The sequence below is a fragment of the Haemorhous mexicanus genome, chromosome 33 (genome assembly GCF_027477595.1).
Source record: "Haemorhous mexicanus isolate bHaeMex1 chromosome 33, bHaeMex1.pri, whole genome shotgun sequence".
NCBI lineage: Eukaryota > Metazoa > Chordata > Aves > Passeriformes > Fringillidae > Haemorhous > Haemorhous mexicanus.
In genome coordinates this window covers 1,284,017-1,306,403 of record NC_082373.1, presented here as the reverse complement: position 1 = coordinate 1,306,403, position 22,387 = coordinate 1,284,017, and the positions used below count along the sequence as shown (strand labels likewise).

At 63.8% G+C, this 22,387-nt stretch overlaps 2 protein-coding genes across 2 annotated transcripts; both read right to left on the bottom strand.

The window, feature by feature from the left end:
* Positions 1-1,678: 1,678 nt before the first annotated feature.
* PYM1 (PYM homolog 1, exon junction complex associated factor) lies at positions 1,679-6,716 on the bottom strand. Its single transcript, XM_059871924.1, has 3 exons — positions 6,658-6,716; positions 4,456-4,549; positions 1,679-2,701 (listed from the first exon to the last, which is right to left on the bottom strand). Exons 1-3 carry the CDS (start codon positions 6,686-6,688, stop codon positions 1,750-1,752), a joined length of 1,077 nt encoding a protein of 358 aa, XP_059727907.1. The 5' UTR covers positions 6,689-6,716; the 3' UTR covers positions 1,679-1,749.
* A 2,806-nt stretch (positions 6,717-9,522) lies between these two features.
* PMEL (premelanosome protein) lies at positions 9,523-20,703 on the bottom strand. Its single transcript, XM_059871780.1, has 12 exons — positions 20,640-20,703; positions 18,601-18,732; positions 17,824-17,970; positions 16,732-16,857; positions 15,715-15,876; positions 14,115-14,483; positions 12,570-12,881; positions 12,083-12,457; positions 11,900-11,984; positions 11,611-11,813; positions 10,701-10,788; positions 9,523-9,800 (listed from the first exon to the last, which is right to left on the bottom strand). Exons 1-12 carry the CDS (start codon positions 20,701-20,703, stop codon positions 9,635-9,637), a joined length of 2,229 nt encoding a protein of 742 aa, XP_059727763.1. The 3' UTR covers positions 9,523-9,634.
* Between the last annotated feature and the right edge of the window lie 1,684 nt (positions 20,704-22,387).

Below are 22,387 nucleotides of genomic sequence, written 5' to 3'. Positions count from 1 at the left end.
ACCGCCGTCCCGTCACCGCGGTGTGACCCAGGACTCCCATTTCCTCCCAGTGCCCACCAGTGACCCCTCCCAGTGCTCCCAGTTCTCCCAGTGCCCCCCCCCAGTGATCCCAGTTCGTCCCAGCGCCCCCTCCCAGTTCCTCCAGTGTCCCCTCCCAGTGCCCACCAGTGACCCCTCCCAGTGCTCCCAGTTCTCCCAGTGCCCCCTCCCAGTTCTCCCAGTTCGGGCTCTCTCCTGACCCCTCCCCTCAATCCAACCCCCCCAGGACCCCCCTAATCCCCTTGGGGGGGGGGGGTCTCCCTCTGTCCCTGCCCCCCCAACCCCCCCAGGACCCCCTAAATCCCCCCTAGGGGGTCTCCCCCTGTCCCAGGACCCCCCAAATCCCCCCAGGACCCCCTAAATCCCCCCTGGGGGGGGGGGTGTCTCCCTTTGTCCCTGCCCCCCCAGGACCCCCCAAAACCCCCAGGGGTCTCCCCCTGTCCCAGGACCCCCCCAGATCCCCCCGGGACCCCCCAAATCCCCCCGGGACCCCCCAAATCCCCCCTAAGGGGTCTCTCCCCTCTGTCTCTGCCCCCCAAGGACCCCCCACACCCCCCAGGACCCCCCAAATTCCCCCCAGGACCCCCCAAGGACCCCCGACCCCCTTTGGGTCACTGCTCATTTATTCCTCCACCGCTCTGAAAAACGAAAGCAAAAAAAAAAAAAAAAAAACCCCAAAAAAGAGAAAATTTGGGGAGGGGGCGGTGACACAGAGAGGGGAGGGGCACGGGGGGGGAGGGGGGCACGGCCCCGGTTTTTGTGGTTTTCACCCCATTTTTAAATCCCATTAAAAAGAGGGAGAGAAGTTGGGATGAAGGAGGTGAAAAGGGGAAAAAAATGGAATAAAATTAGGGGGAAAAGGGGAAAAAATGAAAAGAAATGGAGAAAAAAATGAAAAAATTTAAAAGAAAAAAAATAAAAAAAAAACCAAAACAAAAAATCAAACAAAACAAAAAAAATCAGTAAAATAAAATGAAAATAAATAAAATGAAAATAAATAAAACAAAAAATAAAATAAAAAACAAAATCAAAGAAACAAAGTTAAATTAAAATAACAAAAAAAAAAAATAAAGGAATGAAAAAATCAATCAAATCAACAGAAAAATTAAAAGCAGAAAAATTAAAATAAAAAAACATAAAATGAAATAAAGTAAAATGAAATGAAAACAAATGAAGTAAAACCAAAAGAAAGTAAAATAAAATGAAATAATTTAAAAAAATAAAATAAAACGAAAATAAAATGAAATAAAGTAAAATAAAACCAAAATGAGATAAGATGAAATAAAATGAGATAGAATGAAATAGAATGAAATAAAGTAAAATGAAGTAAAATTAATGAAAGAAAATGAAATAGAATGAAATAGAATGAAATGAAATGAAGTAAAATGAAGTAAAATTAATGAAATAGAATGAAATAGAATGAAATGAAATAAAGTAAAATGAAGTAAAATTAATGAAAGAAAATGAAATAGAATGAAATAAATGAAATAAAATGAAATTAAATAAAAAATAAAAATTAAATAAAACAAAAAATCAAAATAAAATAAAATAAAAAGAAAAGAAAATAAAGGGAAAAAAGAAAATAAAGGGAAAAAAAAGAAAATAAGGGGAAAAAAAAGAAAATAAAGGGGAAAAAAAGGAAAAAAAATTAAAAATAAATTTTAAAAAAATTTCAAAATGAACAAAAGACCCCAAAACCCCTCCCAAAAATTACGAGTCCAGCTCCAGCGCCCTGAGTTCCTCCTCCAGCGCCCTCCTGCGGGCCAGCTTGTCCAGCTGCTCCCGGCTGGGCTCGGGCAGCGCCCCCCGCTCCAGCCGCAGCCGCAGCTCCTCCACCTGCCGCAGCTTCTTCCGCAGGCTCTTCATGCGCCGGCCGCGCTCCGAGCTGCCCGCGCCGCTCCCCGCCTCGGCCCCGCCGCTATTCCCGGCAGTATTCCCGGCAGTATTCCCGGCATTATTCCCCAATTTACCCCCGGAATTCCCCAGGTTACTCCCGGAATTACTCCCCGATTTACTCCCGGAATTCCCGGCGTTACTCCCCGGATTATTCCCCGATTTAATCCCGGGATTTTCGCCGGAATTCGCTGAATTCTTCCCGGAATTCTCGCTTGAATTCTTCCCGGAATTCGCTGAATTCTTCCCGGAATTCTCGCTCGAATTTTTCACGGAATTCGCTGAATTCTTCCCGGAATTCTCGCTCGAATTCTTCCCGGAATTCGCTGAATTCTTCCCGGAATTCTCGCTCGAATTCTTGCCGGAATCTGCTGAATTCTTCCCCGAATTCTTGCCGGAATTTTTCCCGGAATTCTTGCCCGAATTCCCAGGGTTTTCCACGTTTTTCTCCCCTCCCGCTGTCCCTCCTCCTCCACTGTCGCTGTCTCCTCCTCCTCCTCCTCCTCCTCCTCCTCCTCCTCCTCCTCCTCCTCCTCCCAGCTCGATTTTTTCCAGTCCGTCCCCGTGGTTTTCCCGATCTTTTTCCTGCTGCTGTTTCCTTTTCTCTTTGCGTTTCAGGTTCCTCCGGGCGCTTTTGGATAAAGTTGGGGAGGGGTCGCAGCCCCCCCCGGGGGTCCCTCGGCTCGGTGGGGAAGGGGTGGGCTCGGGGTTTAAACCCGGGGGCAGCTCGGGTTTGCTCCGGAAGAATTTCACGTATTTGTTCTCGTAGCTGGAGGGGTGAGGGAAGGAGAGGGGGAAAAAAAGGGAGAAAAAAATAAAATAAAAACAGAAAAAAAAGGTCAGGGGGGTTTGGGGGAGGGGTAGGAGGGGTTTGGAGGGACCCTGGAGGGGATTTGGGGGGGTTATGGGGGGACAGGAGAGGTTGGGGGGGTCCAGGAGGAGTTTCAGGGGCACCTGGAGGGGTTTGGGGGGGACAGGAGGGAATTTGAGGGGGTCCTGGAGGGGTCTGGGGGGACAGGAGAGGTTTGGGGGGGAGCAGGAAGAGTCTTGGGGGGTCCTGGAGGGGTTTGGGGGGGTCCTGGAGAGGTTTGGGGGGGAGCAGGAAGAGTCTTGGGGGGTCCTGGAGGGGTTTGTGGGGTCCAGGAGGAGTTTCAGGGGCACCTGGAGGGGTTTGGGGAGGACAGGAGGGGATTTGGGGGGTCCTGGAGGGGTTTGGGGGGAACAGGAGGGAATTTGAGGGGTCTGGGGGGTCCTGGAGGGGTTTGGGGGGGGGTCCTGGAGGGGTCTGGGGGGGTCCTGGAGGGGTTTGGGGGGGTCCTGGAGGGGTCTGGGGGGGTCCTGGAGGGGTTTGGGGGGGTTCCGGAGGGGTCTGGGGGGGACAGGAGAGGTTTGGGGGGGGGTTCTGGAGGAGTTTGGTGGGATCCTGGAGGGGTTTGGGGGGGTCCTAGAGGGGTCTGGGGGGGTCCTAGAGGGGTCTGGGGGGGTCCTGGAGGGGTTTGGGGGGGTCCTGGAGGGGTCTGGGGGGGTCCTGGAGGGGTTTGGGGGGGTTCCGGAGGGGTTCAGGGGGGTTCTGGAGGGGTTTGGAGGAGAACATGAGGGGTCCAGGAGCATCCAGTGGGGGATTTGAGGGGTCTGGGGGGGATAGGAGGGGTCTGGGGGAGCCAGGGAGGACCCAGAGCCAGGCCTGGGTGACACCCGACCCCTCCCCACACCCTGGGGACCCCAAGGACCCCCCCAGGACCCTTCCCCACACCCTGGGGACACCCCCAGGACCCCCACTCACACGAGCACCTCCTCCTGGGGCACGTAGCCCTCCTTGACCTGACACCCCCAGGACCCCTCCCCACACCCTGGGGACCCCCAGGACCCCCCAGGACCCCACCAGGACCCCCCCAGGACCCCACGGGACACCCCTGGGACCCCCACTTACACGGGCACCTCCTCCTGGGGCACGTAGCCCTCCCTGACCCCACACCCCTGAGACCCCTCCCCACACCTTGGGGACTCCCAGGACCCCCCCAGGACCCCCAGGACCCCCCCAGGACCACCCCAGGACCCCCCAGGACCCCCCAGGACCCCCACTCACACGGGCACCTCCTCCTGGGGCACGTAGCCCTCCCTGACCCCACACCCCTGAGACCCCTCCCCACACCCTGGGGACCCCCAGGACCCCCCGGGACCCCACCAGGACCCCCCCAGGACCCCCCCAGGACCCCCACTCACACGGGCACCTCCTCCTGGGGCACGTAGCCCTCCTTGACCTCACACCCCCGGGACCCCTCCCCACACCCTGGGGACCCCCAGGACCCCCCAGGACCCCCCAGGACCCCCCCAGGACCCCCCGGGACACCCCCAGGACCCCCACTCACACGGGCACCTCCTCCTGGGGCACGTAGCCCTTCCTGACCCCACACCCCTGAGACCCCTCCCCACACCTTGGGGACACCCAGGACCCCCCAGGACCCCCCGGGACCCCCCAGGACCCCCCGGGACCCCCCGGGACCCCCCAGGACCCCCACTCACACGGGCACCTCCTCCTGGGGCACGTAGCCCTCCTTGACCCGGCGCTGCTTCCGCCAGGTCCCGTCCGGGCGCTGCGTGGACGGGATGTACCTGCCTGGGGACACGGGGACAGCTGGGGACACGGGGACACCGTGGGGACATGGGGACACTGCAGGGACACGGGGACAGTGCAGGCACATGGGGACACTGTGGGGACAGCTGGGGGACATGGGGACAGTGTGGGGACATGGGGACACTGTGGGGACACCGTGGGGACATGGGGACAGCTGGGGACACGGGGACACTGTGGGGACACCGTGGGGCAGCTGGAGACAGCTGGGGGACACGGGGATGGTGCAGGGACATGGGGACACTGTGGGGACACCGTGGGGACAGCTGGGGGACACGGGGACGGTGTGGGGACATGGAGACACTGTGGGGACAGCTGGGGACAGCATGGGGACAACCCCACAGACACCACAGGGATTGGGGACATCATGGGGACACTGTGAGGACATGGGGACACTGTGGGGACATGGGGACACTGTGGGGACAGCACAGGGATTTGGGGACACCATGGGGACATGGAGACAGCTGGGGACAGCGTGGGGACAGCCCCACAGACACCAGAGGGACTTGGGGACACCATGGGGACTGTGGGGACACCCCGAGAGACGCCATGGGGACACCACTAGGGACATGGGGACAGCGTGGGGACACCCACGGACAGGAGGACAGGATGGGGATGCTATGGGGCCACCCATGGGTGACACGGGGACACCATGGGGACACCCCCACAGCCACCAGGGGTACATGGGGACACCATGGGGACACTCTGGGGACACCCCTACAGCCACCGGGGGGACATGGGGACACCGTGGGGACACCATGGGGACACCCCCACAGACAGCAGAGGGACATAGGGACACCATGGGGACACTCTGGGGACAGGGGGACACCCCCACAGCCACCGGGGGGACACGGAGACATCCTGGGGACACTCTGGGGACACCCCCACAGCCACCGGGGGGACACGGGGACATCCTGGGGACACTCTGGGGACACCCCCACAGCCACCGGGGGGACACGGGGACATCCTGGGGACACTCTGGGGACACCCCCACAGCCACCGGGGGGACATGGGGACACCCTGGGGACACTCTGGGGACCCTGCAGGGCCACGCTGGGGACACCCCTGGGGTCACCCAAGGACCCCACGGGGACCCCGGGGGGGGCCAAGGCCACCAGGGGGGCTCGGGGACATTCCCGGGCACCCCCCCCCAAACCCAACCCCCCTCAGAGACCCCAAACCCCTCACGGGGACCTCCAGGACCCCTCCCCAAAAACCCCAGGACCCCCCCCAGGTCCCTCACGGGGGTCCCGAGACCCCCCCCCTAAATCCAACCCCCCCTCAGAGACCCCAAAACCCCTCCCAGAGACCCCAAATCCTCACGGAGACCCCAAAACTCTCACAGGGACCTCCAGGACCCCTCCCCAAAAACCCCAGGACCCTCCCTCAGGTCCCTCACGGGGGTCTCGGGACCCCCCCCCCTAAATCCAACACCCCCTCAGAGACCCCAACACCCCCTCAGAGACCCCAAAACCCCTCCCAGAGACCCCAAATCCTCATGAAGACCCCAAAACTCTCACAAGGACCTTCAGGACCCCTCCCCAAATACCCCGGAACAACCCCCCCACCCCAGACCCCTCACGGTGGTGCCGGGACCCCTCCCCCCAAACCCCCTTTAGGCTCTTCCCGGCCCTGAGACCCCCCCTCAGAGACCCCAAACCCCTCACGGACCCCTCCCCAAACCCCTCGCCCGCCCCCTCCCCTCACAAACCCCGCCCCCCCCTCAGGTCCCTCACGGGGGTCCCGGGACCCCCCCCCCAAATCCAATCCCCCCTCAGAGACCCCAAAATCCCTCCCAGAGACCCCAAATCCTCATGAAGACCCCAAACCCCTCAGAGGGACCTCCAGGACCCCTCACGGAGACCCCAAACCCCTCACGGACCCCTCCCCAAACCCCTCGCCCGCCCCCTCCCCTCACAAACCCCGCCCCCCCCTCAGGCCCCTCACGGGGGTCCCGCCCCCCCCAACTCCCCCCGGGCCCTTCCCGCCCCCGGGAGCCCCGCGCGGGTTTGGGGGGGGGTCCCGGGGGTCTCGGGGCAGCCCTCGGGGGGGTCCCGGAGCCCCCCAAGGCCGTGGGGCCCCCCCGTTCTCACCGGTCTCGTCCGTCACATAGGGCGTCGCCATCTTTGCGCGCGCGCCGCGGGGCCGCCCCGGAAGTGACGCAAAGGCGGCATCGGGGGCGTGGCCAACACGTGGAGGCGTGGCCATAGATAGGATATGGAAATTAGAGGGCGGGGCTAACGGCGGAAATGAGCTTTATTTATATGGTAATTAGAGGGCGTGGTAATAGAGTGTAAGGAAGTCAGTGGGCGTGACCACATATTATATTTAAATAATATGGAAATCAAGGGGTGTGGTCATCCATTTAAATGGATGTGGGTGTTAGTTGATGGGGGTGGCCATTGATGGATATTGAAATTAGAGGGCGTGGCCAAAAAGACCATACGGCCTTAAATAATATGCAAAATAGAGGGTGTGGCCACTTGATATGCAAACTAGTGGGCGTGGAGATGCATTTAATTACTATGGAAATTAAAGGGTGTGGTCACTGCTATGGAAATTAGGAGCAGGGCCAAAAGACTGAAATTAACTTTAATTAATATGGAAATTAGAGGGCGTGGTCATTGATTAGAATGAGAATCACATATTCACAGTTTATATATCTGACATGCAAAATAGGGGGCGTGGCCTAAAACAACCATGGCCTTTACTATGGAAAATGGGGGTGTGGCCATTGAATGATATGGAGATTAGAGGGTGTGGTCAAGAGAGAAACTAGCTTAATTCATATTCAAATTAGGGGCATCATCATTTGTTTATATGGAAATTAGGGGGTGTGGTCATCCGAGATCCTATATTACTATGGAAATTAGGGGGTGTGGCCATTGTATATGTGGAAATTGTGGGCGTGGCCATGAACAGATCACGCAATTGGAGGATGTGGTCAAAGAGATCTTTAATTAATATGTAAATTAGGGGGCGTGGTCTCTCTTTTTGGGGCTGAGGTCTCTGGACAGAGCAGCCCTGGAGGAGGGGGCTCCGGACACCCCAAAACCCCCCAGGACCCCCCAAAATCCCCACTTGGGACCTTCCAAGACCCCCCAAAATCCACTCAGGACCACCCTAGACACCCCAAAACCCCCCCAGATCCCCTCAGACCCCCCAAAACCGCCCCAAAATCCCCCCAAACCCCTCCAGGACACCCCCAAACACCCCAAAACCCTCCTGGATCCCCTCAGACCCACCCCAAATCCCCTCAAAACCCCTCCAGGACACCCCCAGACCCCCAAAACCCCCCCAGATCCCCTCAGAGCCCCCCAAACCACCCCAAAATCCCCTCCAGGACCCCCCAAATTCCCCCAAAACCCCACAAGGACCCCCCAAAACTCCTCCAGGACACCCCCAGACCCCCAGAATCATCCCAACCCCCCCCAGATCCCCTCAGACCCCCCAAAATCCCCCCAAAACCCCTTCAAGACCCCCCCAGATCCCCTCAGAGCCCCCCAAACCACCCCAAAATCCCCTCCAGGACCCCCCAAATCCCCCCAAAACCCCGCAAGGACACCCCCAGACCCCCAAAATCATCCCAACCCCCCTCGGATCCCCTCAGGCCCCCCCAAAATCTCCCTAAAACCCCCTCAGACGCCCCCAGACCCCTCCAAACCCCACCCAAGATCCCCCAAACCCCACCCCTGGATCCCCTCAGACCCCCCAAAACCACCCCAAAATCCCCTCAGGACTCCCCAAATCCCCACCAGGACCCCCCCAAACTCCCCAGAACCCCCCAAAATTCCCCCAAAACCCCGCAAGGACTCCCCAAAACTCCTCCAGGACACCTCCAGACCCCCAAAATCATCCCAAAGCCCCCCTGGATCCCCTCAGACCCCCCCCAAAATCCCCCAAAATCCCCCCAAAACCCCTCCAGGACACCCCCAGATACCCCAACCCCCCTGGATCCCCTCAGAGCCCCCCAAAACCACCCCCAAATCTCCCCAAGTCCCCTCCAGGACACCCCAAACCCCCTCCAGGACCCCTCAACCCCCCCAGGACCCCCCAAAATCCCCCCCAAACCCCTCCAGGACACCCCCAGACCCCCCAAAACCCTGCTGGATCCCCTCAGACCCCCCCAAATCCCCCCCCAAACCCCTCCAGGACAACCCCAGATACCCCAAAAACCCTCCTGGATCCCCTCAGACCCGCCCCAAATCTCCCAAAACCCCTCCAAGACACCTCCAGACCCCCAAAATCATCCCAATCCCCCCTGGATCCCCTCAGACCCCCCCAAACCGCCCCAAAATCCCCCCAAAACCCCTCCAGGACACATTCAGACCCCCCAAAACTGCCCCAAAATCCCCCCAAAACCCCTCCAGGACACCCCCAGATACCCCAACCCCCCTGGATCCCCTCAGAGCCCCCCAAAACCACCCCCAAATCTCCCCAAGTCCCCTCCAGGACACCCCAAACCCCCTCCAGGACGCCCCAACCCCCCCAGGACCCCCCAAAATCCCCCCCAAATCTGTCCAGGACACCCCCAAACACCCCAAAACCCTCCTGGATCCCCTCAGACCCTCCCCAAATCCCCCAAAACCCCTCCAGGACACCCCCAGATACCCCAAAATCCCCTATAATCCCCCCCAACCCCCCCAGGACCCCCCAAAATGCCCCCAAAACCCCTCCAGGACACCCCCAGACCCCCCAAAACCCTCCTGGATCCCCTCAGACCCACCCCCAAATCCCCCAAAACCCCTCCAGGACACCCCCAGATACCCCAAAATCCCCCAAAATCCCCCCAAAACCCCTCCAGGACATCCCCAGACCCCCCCAAACTCCACCCAAGATTCCCCAAAACCTCCTTGGATCCCCTGAGACCCCCCAAAACCGCCCCAAAACCCCCCTGGATCCCCTCCAGGATCCCCCAACCCCCCCCCAGGACCCCCCAAATGACACGGAGCCAGCCCCGCGGGCACATCGCAGCTTTATTCCCGGTGCCACCAAGGCCACCACGCGTGTCCCCAAGCCCGTCCCCAGCTCCGGGGGGGTTTTGGAGGTCCGGTTTTGGGGCGGGGGTCCCTAGACCGAGCGGGCCCGGAGGAGGGGGCTGCTCTCGCCGCTCGGGGTCCCCCCCAGGGCGCGCTGCAGCAGCCGCCGCACGGTGACATTTGGGGACAGCCACGCCCGGGGCCGGCCGGGGGACATGGGGGACAGCGCTGGGGACAGTGCCGAGGACTTGACTCGTCTGGGGAGAGGGGACATGGGGGGGGACACGGTGTCACCGCCTGGCCAAGGGGTGTCCTTGATGTCCCCAACCCCACGGTGTCACCTCCACCCCATAGGGAGTGTCCCCAATGTCCCCACTGCCCCCCACTGTCCCCAATGTCCCCAATGTCTCCAATGTCCCCAATCCCCACAGTGTCCCCCCAATGTCCCCCACTGTCCCCACAATGTCCCCAGTGTCTCCCATGTCCCCAAAGCTTACAGTGTCCCCAGTGTCCCCTGTGTCCCCAATGTCTCCAATGTCCCCAATCCCCCCAATGTCCCCAATGTCCGTGATGTCCCCCTGGTGTCCCAGTGTCCCCGATGTCCCCAATGTCCCCGGTGTCCCCAGTGTCCCCAATCCCCCCAATGTCCTGAATGTCCCCAATGTCCGTGATGTCCCCAATGTCCGTGATGTCCCCAATGTCCGTGATGTCGCCCTGGTGTCCCCAGTGTCCCTGATGTCCCCAATGTCCCCGGTGTCCCCAGTGTCCCCAATCCCCAGTGTCCCCAATGTCTCCAATGTCCCCAATGTCCCTGATGTTGCCCTGGTGTCCCCAGTGTCCCCGATGTCCCCAATGTCCCTGGTGTCCCCAGTGTCCCCAATCCCCACAGTGTCCCCGGTGTCCCCAATGTCCCCAATCCCTCCAATGTCACCAATGTCCCCAATGTCCTTGATGTCCCCCTGATGTCCCCAATGTCCCTGATGTCCCCAATGTCCCCGGTGTCCCCAATCCCTCCAGTGTCCCCTATGTCCCCAATGTACCCAGTGTCCCCAGAGTCCCCTATGTCCCCGATGTCCCCATTCCCCCCAGTGTCCCCGATGTCCCCATTCCCCCCAGTGTCCCCGATGTCCCCGATGTCCCCCCTGATGTCCCCTCACCTGTAGGTGTACGCGGCCGTGCCCAGGGCGGCTGCCACCAGCACGAGCCCCAGGAACAGCGTGGTGCGGCCGCTGGCCGGGGCGGCTCCTGGGGACAGCGACAGCTCAGTGCCACCAGGGGACATTGGGGACATCCCCGGGCCCTGTCCCTGTCACCTCCGGCAGGGCTGGGACAGCTCAGTGCCACCAGGGGACATTGGGGACATCCCCCGGGACCTGTCCCTGTCACCTCCGGCAGGGCTGGGACAGCCCAGCCCCACCTAGGGGACATTGGGGACATCCCTCGGGCCCTATCCCTGTCACCTCCGGCAGGGCTGGGACAGCTCAGTGCCACCAGGGGACATTGGGGACATCCCCCGGGACCTGTCCCTGTCACCTCCGGCAGGGCTGGGACAGCTCAGCCCCACCCAGGGGACATTGGGGACATCCTCGGGCCCTGTCCCTGTCACCTCCGGCAGGGCTGGGACAGCTCAGTGCCATCAGGGGACACCCAGGACCCTGTCCCCGTGTCCCTGTCCCCACCCTGGAGCAGGGACAGCCCAGCCCCACCCAGGGGACATCCCCAGCCTCTGTCCCTGTCACTTCCCCGGAACGGGAACCGCCCAGCCCCACCCAGGGGACATTGGGGACATCACCCAGGCCCTGTCCCCGTGTCGCACCTCCCACGGCCACGCGGGTGGTGGCCACGGCCAGGTGCCACCTCCTCCAGGCCAAGGACAACTCAATCCCACCCGGGGGACCTTGGGGACATCCCCGGACCGTGTCCTCGTGTCCCTGTCACCTCCCCGATGCAGGGACCGCCCAGCCGCACCCAGGGGACATCCTATGCCACCCCTCCGAGGACAGGGACAGCCCAGCGCCGCCCAGGGGACATTGCGGACATCACCCGGACCCTGTCCCCGTGTCGCACCTCCCACGGCCACGCGGGTGGTGGCCACGGCCAGCCCGTTGCCGTTGGCCAGGGACACGTTGAGGCAGAAGAGGCCGCTCCGGTTGAAGTCCTGGCGCAGCACGAGCTCGCAGCCCGGCGACGGCGACACCGCCGAGCACGACTCCGCCTCCGCCGTGCGACACTCGGCGTCCGCCACCACCGTGCACACCTCCGAGGGCAGCCTGCGGGCACGCCTCGTCAGCGATGGGGACACCGCGGTGCTGTCGCCAACGCTGTCGCCGCGGTTGTCGCCGCTGTCGCCACTCACCCGCCCTCGCAGGTCACCGTCAGCTCCACGCTGCTGCCGCCGCCCTCGGGCACCACCTGCACGATGGCCACGCTCTCGATGCCCTCTGCGGGGGGCAAGGGGGGTCAGCGGGGTGGGGCACCCCCGTTGGACCCTCGGGACCCCCCGGGACCCCCCCGGGACCCCCCGGGACCCCCGACTCACGGACGATGTCCAGCTGGGTGGCGAAGGTGCCGTAGCGGTACAGGACGCAGCCGGGCACGTCCTGGGCCGGGGCCTGGCGCTTGACCAGTGCCAGGGGCTGGGCTGTGGTGCCAGCTGTGGGGCCAGATGTGGCTCCAGATGTGGCGCCGGATGTGGCGCCAGCTGTGGCAGCGGCCAGGGACACAGCAGTGGCTCCCACGGTGGCTCCCACGGTGGCATCTGCTGTGACTCCGAGCGTGGCCGCAGCGGTGGCATCGAGGGCTGATCCAGCTGTGGCTGATCCAGCTGTGGCCGATCCAGCTGTGGCTGCAGCTGTGACCAATCCAGCTGTGGCCGCAGCTGTGACATCACCCGCGCCATCGTCTGTCGCCGCACCTGCGGGGACACACGGGAAACGCTGCGAGGGGACAAGGGGACAGCGAGCCCTTGGGGACATCCCAGACGTGTCCCCTCCCCGCCGCCACCCCCGGGCCGGGCCAGCACCCACCTGCAGCCGCTGTCCCTTCCACCGGGACCACGGGGACAGAGGTGTCCCCGGCCGCTGTGGCGACAGCGGGGGACACGGAGGAGGCGACAGCCGCGGTGCTGGCAGCGCCAGCGGGGGCGGTGGCGGAGGGGACCGAGAGCTCGGTGACAGCGGCCACAGAGGGCTCGGCGGCGGCGGTGCCGGCGGGATCGGTGGCGGAGGGGACGGAGGGCTCGGTGACAACGGGGACAGAGGGCTCGGTGACGGCGGGGTCCGAGGGTTCCGCTGCCGAGCCCCCCGTGGGCTCCGCCGGCTCCCCGGAGGCTGCGGGGGCTGTGGGGACAGCGGGGCTGGGGTCACCCCCGGGACCCCCCCAGTCCGGCTGGGGTCACCCGGGACCCCCCGATTCTGGGTTGGGGTCACCCGGGACCCCCCGATTCTGGGTTGGGGTCACCCCGGGACCCCCCGGGTCTGGGCTTGGGTCACCCCTGGTTTGGGACCCCCCGGGACCCCCCAGCTGCCGTGTCCGGGGTGCTCCGTGTCCCCTTAGGTGACACTGGGGGGATCTGGGGGCTCTGTGGGGTGGGGGGGACACTGGGGACACTCAGTGCGGGGTGGGGGGACACCTTGGGGCAGGGGGGACACGGGTGACACGTGCTATGGGGTGAAGGGACATTGGGGATGCACCCCATGGGGTCGGGGGACACCCTGGGGCAGGGGGGACACCGGTGACACACGCTATGGGCTGGGGTGGCTCTGGGGGGTGAGGGGACGTTGGGGACACAAATTATGGGGTGGGGGGACACTGGTGACACACACTGTGGGGTAAGGGGACACTGGTGACACACGCCATGACACGAGGTGGCTCTGGGGGGTGGGGGGACACCAGGGCCACAAATTATGGGGTGGGGGGACACTGGGGGGTGAGGGGACATTGGGGACACTCAGTGTGGGGTGAGGGGACATTGGTGACACACACTATGGGTTGGGGTGGCTCTGTGGGGTGGGGGGACACTGGGAACACTCAGTGTGGGGTGAGGGGACACCCTGGGACAGGGGGGACACCGGTGACACACGCTATGACACGGGGTAGCTCTGAGGGGTGGGAGGACACCAGGGCCACAAATTACGGGGTGGGGGGACACTGGGGGGGTGAGGGGACATTGGGGACAAACACTATGGGTTGGGGTGGCTCTGCGGGGTGGGGGGACACTGGGAACACTCAGTGTGGGGTGAGGGGACACCCTGGGACAGGGGGGACACCAGTGACACACGCTATGACACGGGGTGGCTCTGAGGGGTGGGGGGACACTGGGACCACACCCCATGGGTTGGGGGGACACCCTGGGACAGGGGGGACACCGGTGACACACGCTATGGGCTGGGGTGGCTCTGGGAGGTGAGGGGACGTTGGGGACACTCAGTGTAGGGTGAGGGGACATTGGTGACACACGCTATGACACGGGGTAGCTCTGGGGAGCTGGGAGAACACCGGGGCCACAAATTACGGGGTGGGAGCCACACCGGGCTGTCCCCACAGCCCACGGTGACACCTTCCCCCCTTACCCGTGCTGGCCGCCGCCACCGTGCTCTGTCCCCCGGCGGGGGTGGTGGCCGCGGGCTCGGTGGGACCGCCGGTGGTGGCCGCGGCCGTGCTGGGGCCGCAGGGGCTGAGCGGGATGGCGGCCTGGAGCACCAGGCGGGCCGAGAAGGTGCCGCTCTGCAGGTAGGTGTGGGTGACAGTGGCGCTGCGCGAGATCAGGGTCCCGCTCTGGTCGCCGAAGTCCCACGAGTAGGACACGTCGGCGTGGCGCAGGTAGCGGCTCGGGTCGTGCAGGCGCACGGCGAACGCCACCGCGCGGTTCCGCACGAAGCGACCGTCGCTTGTCACCGCGTCCTGCAGCTGCGACACGTCCACCGACAGAGGGACCTGGTCTGAGGGGACAGCGCGGGGACGAGGTGAGGGTGGGGACAGCGTGGGGACGGGCAGGGGAGTGGCCGGGAGATGGAGGGGTGGCGCGTGGTGTCACCTGTGCGCGGTGTCACCTGTGGCCTGTGTCGTCTACAGGCGGTGTCACCGGCACTGTCATCTACAGCCAGTGTCACCTACATCAAGTGTCGCCTGCGCCCAGTGTCACCTATAACTAGTGTCACCTGCACTCTCTGCCGTTTACAGCCAGTGTCACCCACGCCCAGTGTCACCAGCACTGTCATCTACAGCCAGTGTCACCTACACCAAGTGTCGCCTGTGCCCAGTGTCACCTATAACTAGTGTCACCTGCACTCTCTGTCATTTACAGCCAGTGTCACCCACGCCCGGTGTCACCAGCACTGTCATCTACAGCCAGTGTCACCTATGCCCGTTGTCACCTGCAGCCAGTGTCACCTACACCGTGTCACCTGCACTGTCACCTACAGGCAGTGTCACCTATAGCCAGTGTCACCTGCACTCTCTGTCACCTACAGCCAGTGTCACCTACAGCCAGTGTCACTCACGCCCAGTGTCACCAGCGCCAGGTCATCTACAGCCAATGTCATCTACAGGCAGTGTCACCTATTCCTGTTGTCACCTGCACCCAGTGTCACCTGCACTTTGTCACCTATAGCCAGTGTCACCTGTACTCTCTGTCACCCACAGGCAGTGTCACCTGCACTGTCACCTACAGCCAGTGTCACTCGCACCCGGTGTCACCTATAGCCAGTGTCACCTGCACTCTCTGTCACCTACAGGCAGTGTCACCTGCACTTTGTCACCTACATCCACTGTCACCTACATCCAGTGTCACCCACACCCGGTGTCACCTGCACTGTCATCTACAGCCAGTGTCACTTACAGCCAGTGTCACTTACAGCCAGTGTCACCTGCACTTTGTCACCTACATCCAGTGTCACCTATAGCCAGTGTCACCTGCCCCCAGTGTCACCTACTGTCCCCAAAACCCAGTGTCACCCACACCCAGTGTCACCCACATCCAGTGTCACCTATAGCCAGTGTCACCCACACCCAGTGTCCCCAGCACCCCAAACCCCCCCACCCCCACCCCAAATCCCCCTGCCCCATTTCCCACCCCAACCCCCACCCGTGCCCTGGTGTCCCCCAGCCCGTGTCCCCCCGGTGTCCCTGTGCCCCTCCCCCGTGCCACCCCGGGGTCCCCGTGTCACCCACCGGTGACGCTGAACTGGCTGCTGGTGTGGCCGATGGGGACGAACTTCTGGCGGCCCCGGGCGTGGTACACGGTCACCTCCATGGTGTAGGAGCCCAGCGCCACCCCCGCCGTGTCCACCGTCAGCTGTGACACCGGCCCGTCCAGCACCTGCCAGTACCGCCCTGGGGACAACAGGGACAGTGGGGACAGTGGGGACAGTGCCACCATGGGGACAGCGGCCCGTCCAGCACCTGCCAGTGCCACCCTGGGGACAGTGGGGACAGTGCCACCATGGGGACAGCGGCCCGTCCAGCACCTGCCAGTACCGCCCTGGGGACAGCGGGACAGTGGGGACAGTGGGGACAGTGCCACCATGGGGACAGCGGCCCGTCCAGCACCTGCCAGTACCGCCCTGGGGACAACAGGGACAGTGGGGACAGTGGGGACAGTGCCACCATGGGGACAGCGGCCCGTCCAGCACCTGCCAGTACCGCCCTGGGGACAACAGGGACACTGCCACCATGGGGACAGCGGCCCGTCCAGCACCTGCCAGTACCGCCCTGGGGACAACGGGACAGTGGGGACAGTGCCACCATGGGGACAGCGGGGACAGTGCACCACAGCGGGGACAGTGCCACGATGGGGACAGTGCCACCACGGCAAGGACATCCCACTCACCACCTGCCAGTACCGCCCTGGGGACAGTGGGGACGGTGGGGACAGTGCCACCATGGGGACAGTGCCACCATGGGGACACCCCGTCCAGCACCTGCCAGTGCCACCCTGGGGACAGCGGGGACAGTGCCACCACATCAGGGTCAGTGCCACCACAGTCGGGTCAGTGCCACCACAATGCGGTCCGTGCCACCACAGGGGGTCAGTGCCACATCGGGGACACGTAGTGCCACCTCGTGGACACACGGTGTCACCTCGGGGACAGCGGTGCCACCACAGGGGGTCGGTGCCACCTCAGGGACAGCGGTGCCACCTTGGGGACAGCGGTGCCACCTTGGGGACACAGTGCCACGCTCACTCACCCCACGTCCACCAGACGTAGACGAACTTGCCCCGCCGGTCCCGGGGCAGGGGCTGCCCGTCCGGGAAGGTCCCGGTGGCGTCCGGCTGCTCCGGGAACACCGGGTCCCCTCGTGTCACCTGCGTGCCTGTGGGGACAGCGGGGCTCAGGGGACACCGGGGACACCGTGGGGACACCGCAGGGCTCAGGGGACACCGGGGATACTGCGGGGACACCGCGGGGACACAGGGGGTGAGGGGACACCAGGGACACAGGGGGTCAGGGGACACCGGGGACACCACGGGGGGACAGGGGGTGAGGGGACCCTGGGGTTTTGGGGTGTTTCAGGGTGGTTTGGAGTGGTTTTGGAGGTTTGAGTGGTTTTGGGGTGGTTTGGGGTGGTTTGGGGTAGTTTCAGGATGGCTTAGGGTAGTTTGGGGTGGTTTGGGGTGGTTTCAGGGTGGTTTAGGGTAGTTTGGGGTGCTTTGGGGAGGTTTGGGATGGTTTTGGGGTAGTTTGGGTAGTTTCAGGGTGGTTTTGTGGTAGTTTGGGTAGTTTCAGGACGGTTTTGGGGCAGTCTGGGGTGGTTTCAGGATGGTTTTGTGGTAGTTTCAGGATGGTTTTGGGGCAGTCTGGGGTAGTTTCAGGATGGTTTTGGGGCAGTCTGGGGTAGTTTCAGGATGGTTTGGGGGCAGTCTGAGGTAGTTTGAGGACGGTTTCGGGGCAGTCTGGGGTAGTTTCAGGACGCTTTTGGGGCAGTCTGGGGCAGTTTCAGAACGGTTTTTGGGGTAGTTTGGGTAGTTTCAGGACGGTTTTGGGGTAGTTTGGGGCAGTTTCAGGATGGTTTCGGGGTAGTTTGGGTAGTTTGAGGATGGTTTTGGGGCAGTCTGTGGTAGTTTCAGGACGGTTTTTGGGGTAGTTTGGGTAGTTTCAGGATGGTTTCAGGGCAGTCTGGGGTGGTTTCAGGACGGTTTTGGCGCAGTCGGGGGTAGTTTCAGGACGGTTTCAGGGTAGTTTGGGTAGTTTGAGGACGGTTTTGGGGCAGTCTGGGGTAGTTTCAGGACGCTTTTGGGGTAGTTTCAGGGCGGTCCCAGGTGTCCCAGGGCTCGCAGACCGTTGACGGTGCAGTTCTGCCCCCAGACCACGCGGCCGTCGGGCAGCGCGCTCTGCGTGCGCGGCAGGCGCAGCGCGATGGAGAAGGTGGCCTGGGCACCCGCCAGCGTCGGCGCGTCGTTGCTGATGTCGAAGGTGACATCGCCACCTGTGTGGGGACAGCAGTGGGAGGGGTCAGTGACACAGCCAGCCCCGGTAGGTGACATCGCCACCTGTGTGGGGACAGCAGTGGGAGGGGTCAGTGACACGGCCAGCCCCGGTAGGTGACATCGCCACCTGTGTGGGGACAACAGTGGGAGGGGTCAGTGACACGGCCGGACCCCTCCGGTGACACGGCCACACTGAGTGGGTGACACAGCCGGCCCGGTAGGTGACAGAGCCATCCCAGGTGGGTGACACGGCCACCCCGGGTGGGTGACACGGCCAGCCTGAACAGGTGACACGGCTGGTCCGGCTGGGTGGCACAGCCAGCCCAGGTGGGTGGCACAGCCACCACGAGTCGGGAACACCATCGTGGTGGGGCTCAGTGACACAGGAGGACCCCTCCGGTGACACAGCCAGTCTGGGTGGGTGACACGGTCACCGTGGGTGGGTGACACGACCAGCCCAGGTAGATGACACGGCTGAACCCGCCCTGTGACACGGCCAGCCCAGGTGGGTGACACGGCCACAACGGGCGGGTGACACAGCCACTCCGGGTGGGTGACACGGCCAGCCCGGGCGGGTGACATAGCCACTCCGGGTGGGTGACACGGCCAGCCCGGGGGGTGGCACTCACCTCGCCAGCAGTCGCGGCTGCCCTGCTGCCAGGGCGGGTACAGCGCCGTGTCCCAGGTCCCGAACGGCGCCGGCCGCCCGCTCCAGGCCGGGCTCCGCCCGCGGCTCCGGCCGGGGCTGCGGCCAGCGGCTCCTGCGGGGACAGCGACAGCGACACCCGCGCTCAGGGTGTGTCCCACGTGCCACCATTTTCGGGGGTTGTCATGTCCCCCGTGTCCCTCATTTTCGGGGGTTGTCATGTCCCCCGTGTCCCCCATTTTCAGGGGTTTGTCATGTCCCCCATGTCCCCAACATGTCCCTTAAGCTCAGTGGGATGAAGGGTCCCACGTGTCCCCCGTGTCCCCATTTTTGGGGGTTGTCATGTCCCCCGTGTCCCCATTTTTGGGTGTTGTCACGTCCCACGTGTCCCCATTTTTGGGGGTTGTCACGTCCCCCGTGTCCCCCATTTTTGGGGGTTGTCACGTCCCCCGTGTGCCCTTTCTCAGGGGGAATCACAGGTCCCACGTGTCCCCCGTGTCCCCCTTTCTGAGGGGATTGTCATGTCCCTCCGTGTCCCCATTCTCGGGGGGCTGTCGGGTCCCACATGTCCCCCACTCTCAGGACACTGCCAGGCCCCCCATGTCCCCAACTCTCTGTGGTCAGTGAAGTCCCCAATGTCCCCAATGTACCCCACTCCCAGGACACTGCCAGGCCCCCCATGTCCCCAACTCTTGAGGGTCAGTGAGGTCCCCAATGTCCCCAATGTCCCCCACTCTCAGGACACTGCCAGGCCCCCCATGTCCCCAACTCTCTGTGGTCAGTGAGGTCCCCAATGTCCCCAATGTCCCCCACTCCCAGGTCACTGTCAGGCCCCCCATGTCCCCAGCTCTCGGGGGTCACTCCCCAATGTCCCCCCAACAGGACCCAAGTGTCTCTCCATGTCCCCCTCTACCAGGGGTCTGCCACCCCCACCCCCGGGGTGTCCTCCCGACCGTGGGGACCCTGGGGGGATCCCGGGGGGGTCCCGGGGGGTCCCGGGGGCCTCGTGACGGGGCTCGGGCCAAGCCACGCGCGGGGCAAAGCCGTCACATGGCCCCAAAGCCCTTTCATGTGACGCTCAGCTGAGCCGGGCCCGGCCGGGACGGGACGGGGAGGGCACCCCCCGGGACCCCCGGGGTCGGGGGGCTGCAGGGTCACCCCAGGGTCGGGGGGCTGCCAGATCACCCCAATGTCGGGGGGCTGCAGAGTCACCCCAGGGTCAGGGGGCTGCAGAGTCCCCCGTGAACCCCTCAATGTCGGGGGGGCTGCAAAGTCCCCCTTGTCCCCCCAGGGTCAGGGGGCTGCAGAGTCCCCCGTGACCCCCCCAATGTCGGGGGGACTGCAGAGTCCCCCCTGTCCCCAGTCTTGGGGGGCTGCAGAGTCCCCAATGTCCCACCCAGGGTCGGGGGGCTGCAAAGTCGCCCCTGTCCCCACTCCAGGGGGGCTGCAGAGTCCCCCGTGACCCCCCCCACTCTCAGGGGTCTCTCAGGTCCCCCCTGTCCCCCCCACTCTCATGTCACTGCCAAGTCCCTCGTGTCCCCCCTGTCCCAAGACCCCCCAAGTCCTCCCTGTCCCCCCTCCCCATTTTCAGGGGTCTCTCAGGTCCCTCCTGTCCCCCCCTCACACGGGGCTGCCCCCCACTCAAAAATCGGGGTCCCCCTATTGGAAGGGCGAGCGGGGCCGCGTGCCCCCCATTTCCAGCGAGACCCCAACCCCAAAACCACCCCAGGGACCCCAAAACCACCCCAGGGACCCCAAAACCGCCCCAGGGACTCCAAAAACACCCCCGAGACCCCAAAAACACCCCCAGAGACCCCCAAAACGACCCCTGGATGAAACTCTGGACGCCCCCACTCCCCAAAAAAACCCCATTTATGTCTCTAACCTGAACCCCAAAGGGAGAATATCGGGGTACAGCCCAGCTCCGGGAAGGATTTGGCTTTAAGGGGGGGGCTCTGCACCCCAAAACCCCCCAGGATGGAACTCTGGACGCCCCCACCCCCCAAAAAACCCCCGACTTACTCCGCTGAGCCTCGGCCAGGAGCAGGAGTGTCCCCAAAACCGCGATGGCCCCGAGCCCCCTCATGGTCCCCGCTCGTCTCCCCCCTCGCTCGGCACGGCCGGGGCAGAGGCGCCGGGGACGGCGACAGCGACACAAAAAGGGGGCGCTCATTTGCATGGCCCCACCCCCCCAAAAAAGGGGGGCGCAGGGACCGCCCCCCATCCCCCACCCCTCCACACCCCACGTGGAGCCACCCGCGGTCACACGGTGCGGGGGAGGGGGGACATGGGGACCCCCCCCCAGCTCGCTGAGAGGGTTTTGGGGGGTGGGGGGAACATGGGGACCCCCCCCCAGAGTTTTGGGGGTTTGGGGGGGGACATAAGGAGCCCCCCTCGAGCTCGCCGAGGGGGTTTTGGGGGGCGCCCCCCCCATCCTGGATGGGGATTTTGGGGATTTTTTTGGGGTTATTTGGAATTATTTGGGATTTGGGGGGGTCGTGGGGGCCGGGGTGTCACAGCTATGGGGGGGACAGCTGGAGAAGAAAATGGGGGGGGGTCCCAATTCTGCACATGGTGGGGGGACCCCAGTTTGGGACTCAAGGGGGTCCCCGAGCCCAGGGAGAGTGGGGGACCCCCCCAGTGTGGCATCGAGGGGGGTGGGACCCCAATCCTGGTGGGTGACACACGGGGGGGGACCCCGATCCCGGGGGTGACACACGTGGGGGGACCCCGATCCCGGGGGGGACACACGGGGGGACCCCGATCCCGGGGGGGACACACAGGGGGACCCCGATCCTGGTGGGTGACACACGTGGGGGGACCCCGATCCCGGGGGGGACACACGGGGGGACCCCGATCCCGGGGGGGACACACGGGGGGACCCCGATCCCGGGGGGGACACACAGGGGGACCCCGATCCTGGTGGGTGACACACGTGGGGGGACCCCGATCCCGGGGGGGACACACGGGGGGACCCCGATCCCGGGGGGGACACACGTGGGGGGACCCCGATCCTGGTGGGTGACACACGTGGGGGGACCCCGATCCCGGGGGGGACACACGGGGGGACCCCGATCCCGGGGGGGACACACGGGAGGATCCCGATCATGGACAAAAGGGGGGGGGTCCCCAATTCTGCGCACGCAGGGGGATCCCGATCCCGGTGGGTGACACGGGGGAAGGACCCCAAACTTGGGGGGTCCATACAGGGGGGACCCCGATCTCGGTGGGTGACAGGGGGGGACACTGATGGCAGAGGGGGACCTCGATGCCGGGGGCGGGGGGACACGGGGGGAAGGCCCCAAACTTGGAGGGTCCCCGATCCCGGTGGTGACACTTGGGGGACCCCGATCATGACAAAAGGGGGGGGTTCCCAATTCTGCACACGTAGGGGGACCCCGATGTCACAGGGAGACCCCGATCGCGGGGGGACAGGGGGGGACCCCAATGGCACAGGGGGTGACAAGGGGGGACCCCGATGGCACAGGGGGACCCCGATCCCTGTGGGTGACACGGGGGGGACCCCGATCCCTGTGGGTGACACGGGGGGGGACCCCAATGGCACAGGGGGACCCCGATCTCGGTGGGTGACCCCGATGCCGGTGGGTGACAAGGGGGGGACCCCAATGGCACAGGGTGACCCCGATGCCGGTGGGTGACACGGGGGGACCCCAATGGCATAGGGGGACCCCGATGCCGGTGGGTGACACGGGGGGACCCCGATTTTCCTGCTCCGGCCATTTCCGTGCCCCCGGGGCTGTCCCGGTGCG

Excerpts from the sequence above, each read along its gene's own strand:
- PMEL (XM_059871780.1), bottom strand. The coding sequence starts at position 20,703 with ATGAGGGGGCTCGGGGCCATCGCGGTTTTGGGGACACTCCTGCTCCTG. Across the intron at positions 12,882-14,114 it reads GGTGGCGGCGGCCAGCACGG|CCCCCGCAGCCTCCGGGGAG; the intron begins GTAAGGGGGGAA and ends CTGTCCCCACAG. Across the intron at positions 10,789-11,610 it reads CACCCGCGTGGCCGTGGGAG|GAGCCGCCCCGGCCAGCGGC; the intron begins GTGCGACACGGG and ends CGCTGTCCCCAG.
- PYM1 (XM_059871924.1), bottom strand. The coding sequence starts at position 6,688 with ATGGCGACGCCCTATGTGACGGACGAGACCG. Across the intron at positions 4,550-6,657 it reads CTATGTGACGGACGAGACCG|GCAGGTACATCCCGTCCACG; the intron begins GTGAGAACGGGG and ends CCGTGTCCCCAG. Across the intron at positions 2,702-4,455 it reads CCCCAGGAGGAGGTGCCCGT|CTACGAGAACAAATACGTGA; the intron begins GTGAGTGGGGGT and ends TCACCCCTCCAG.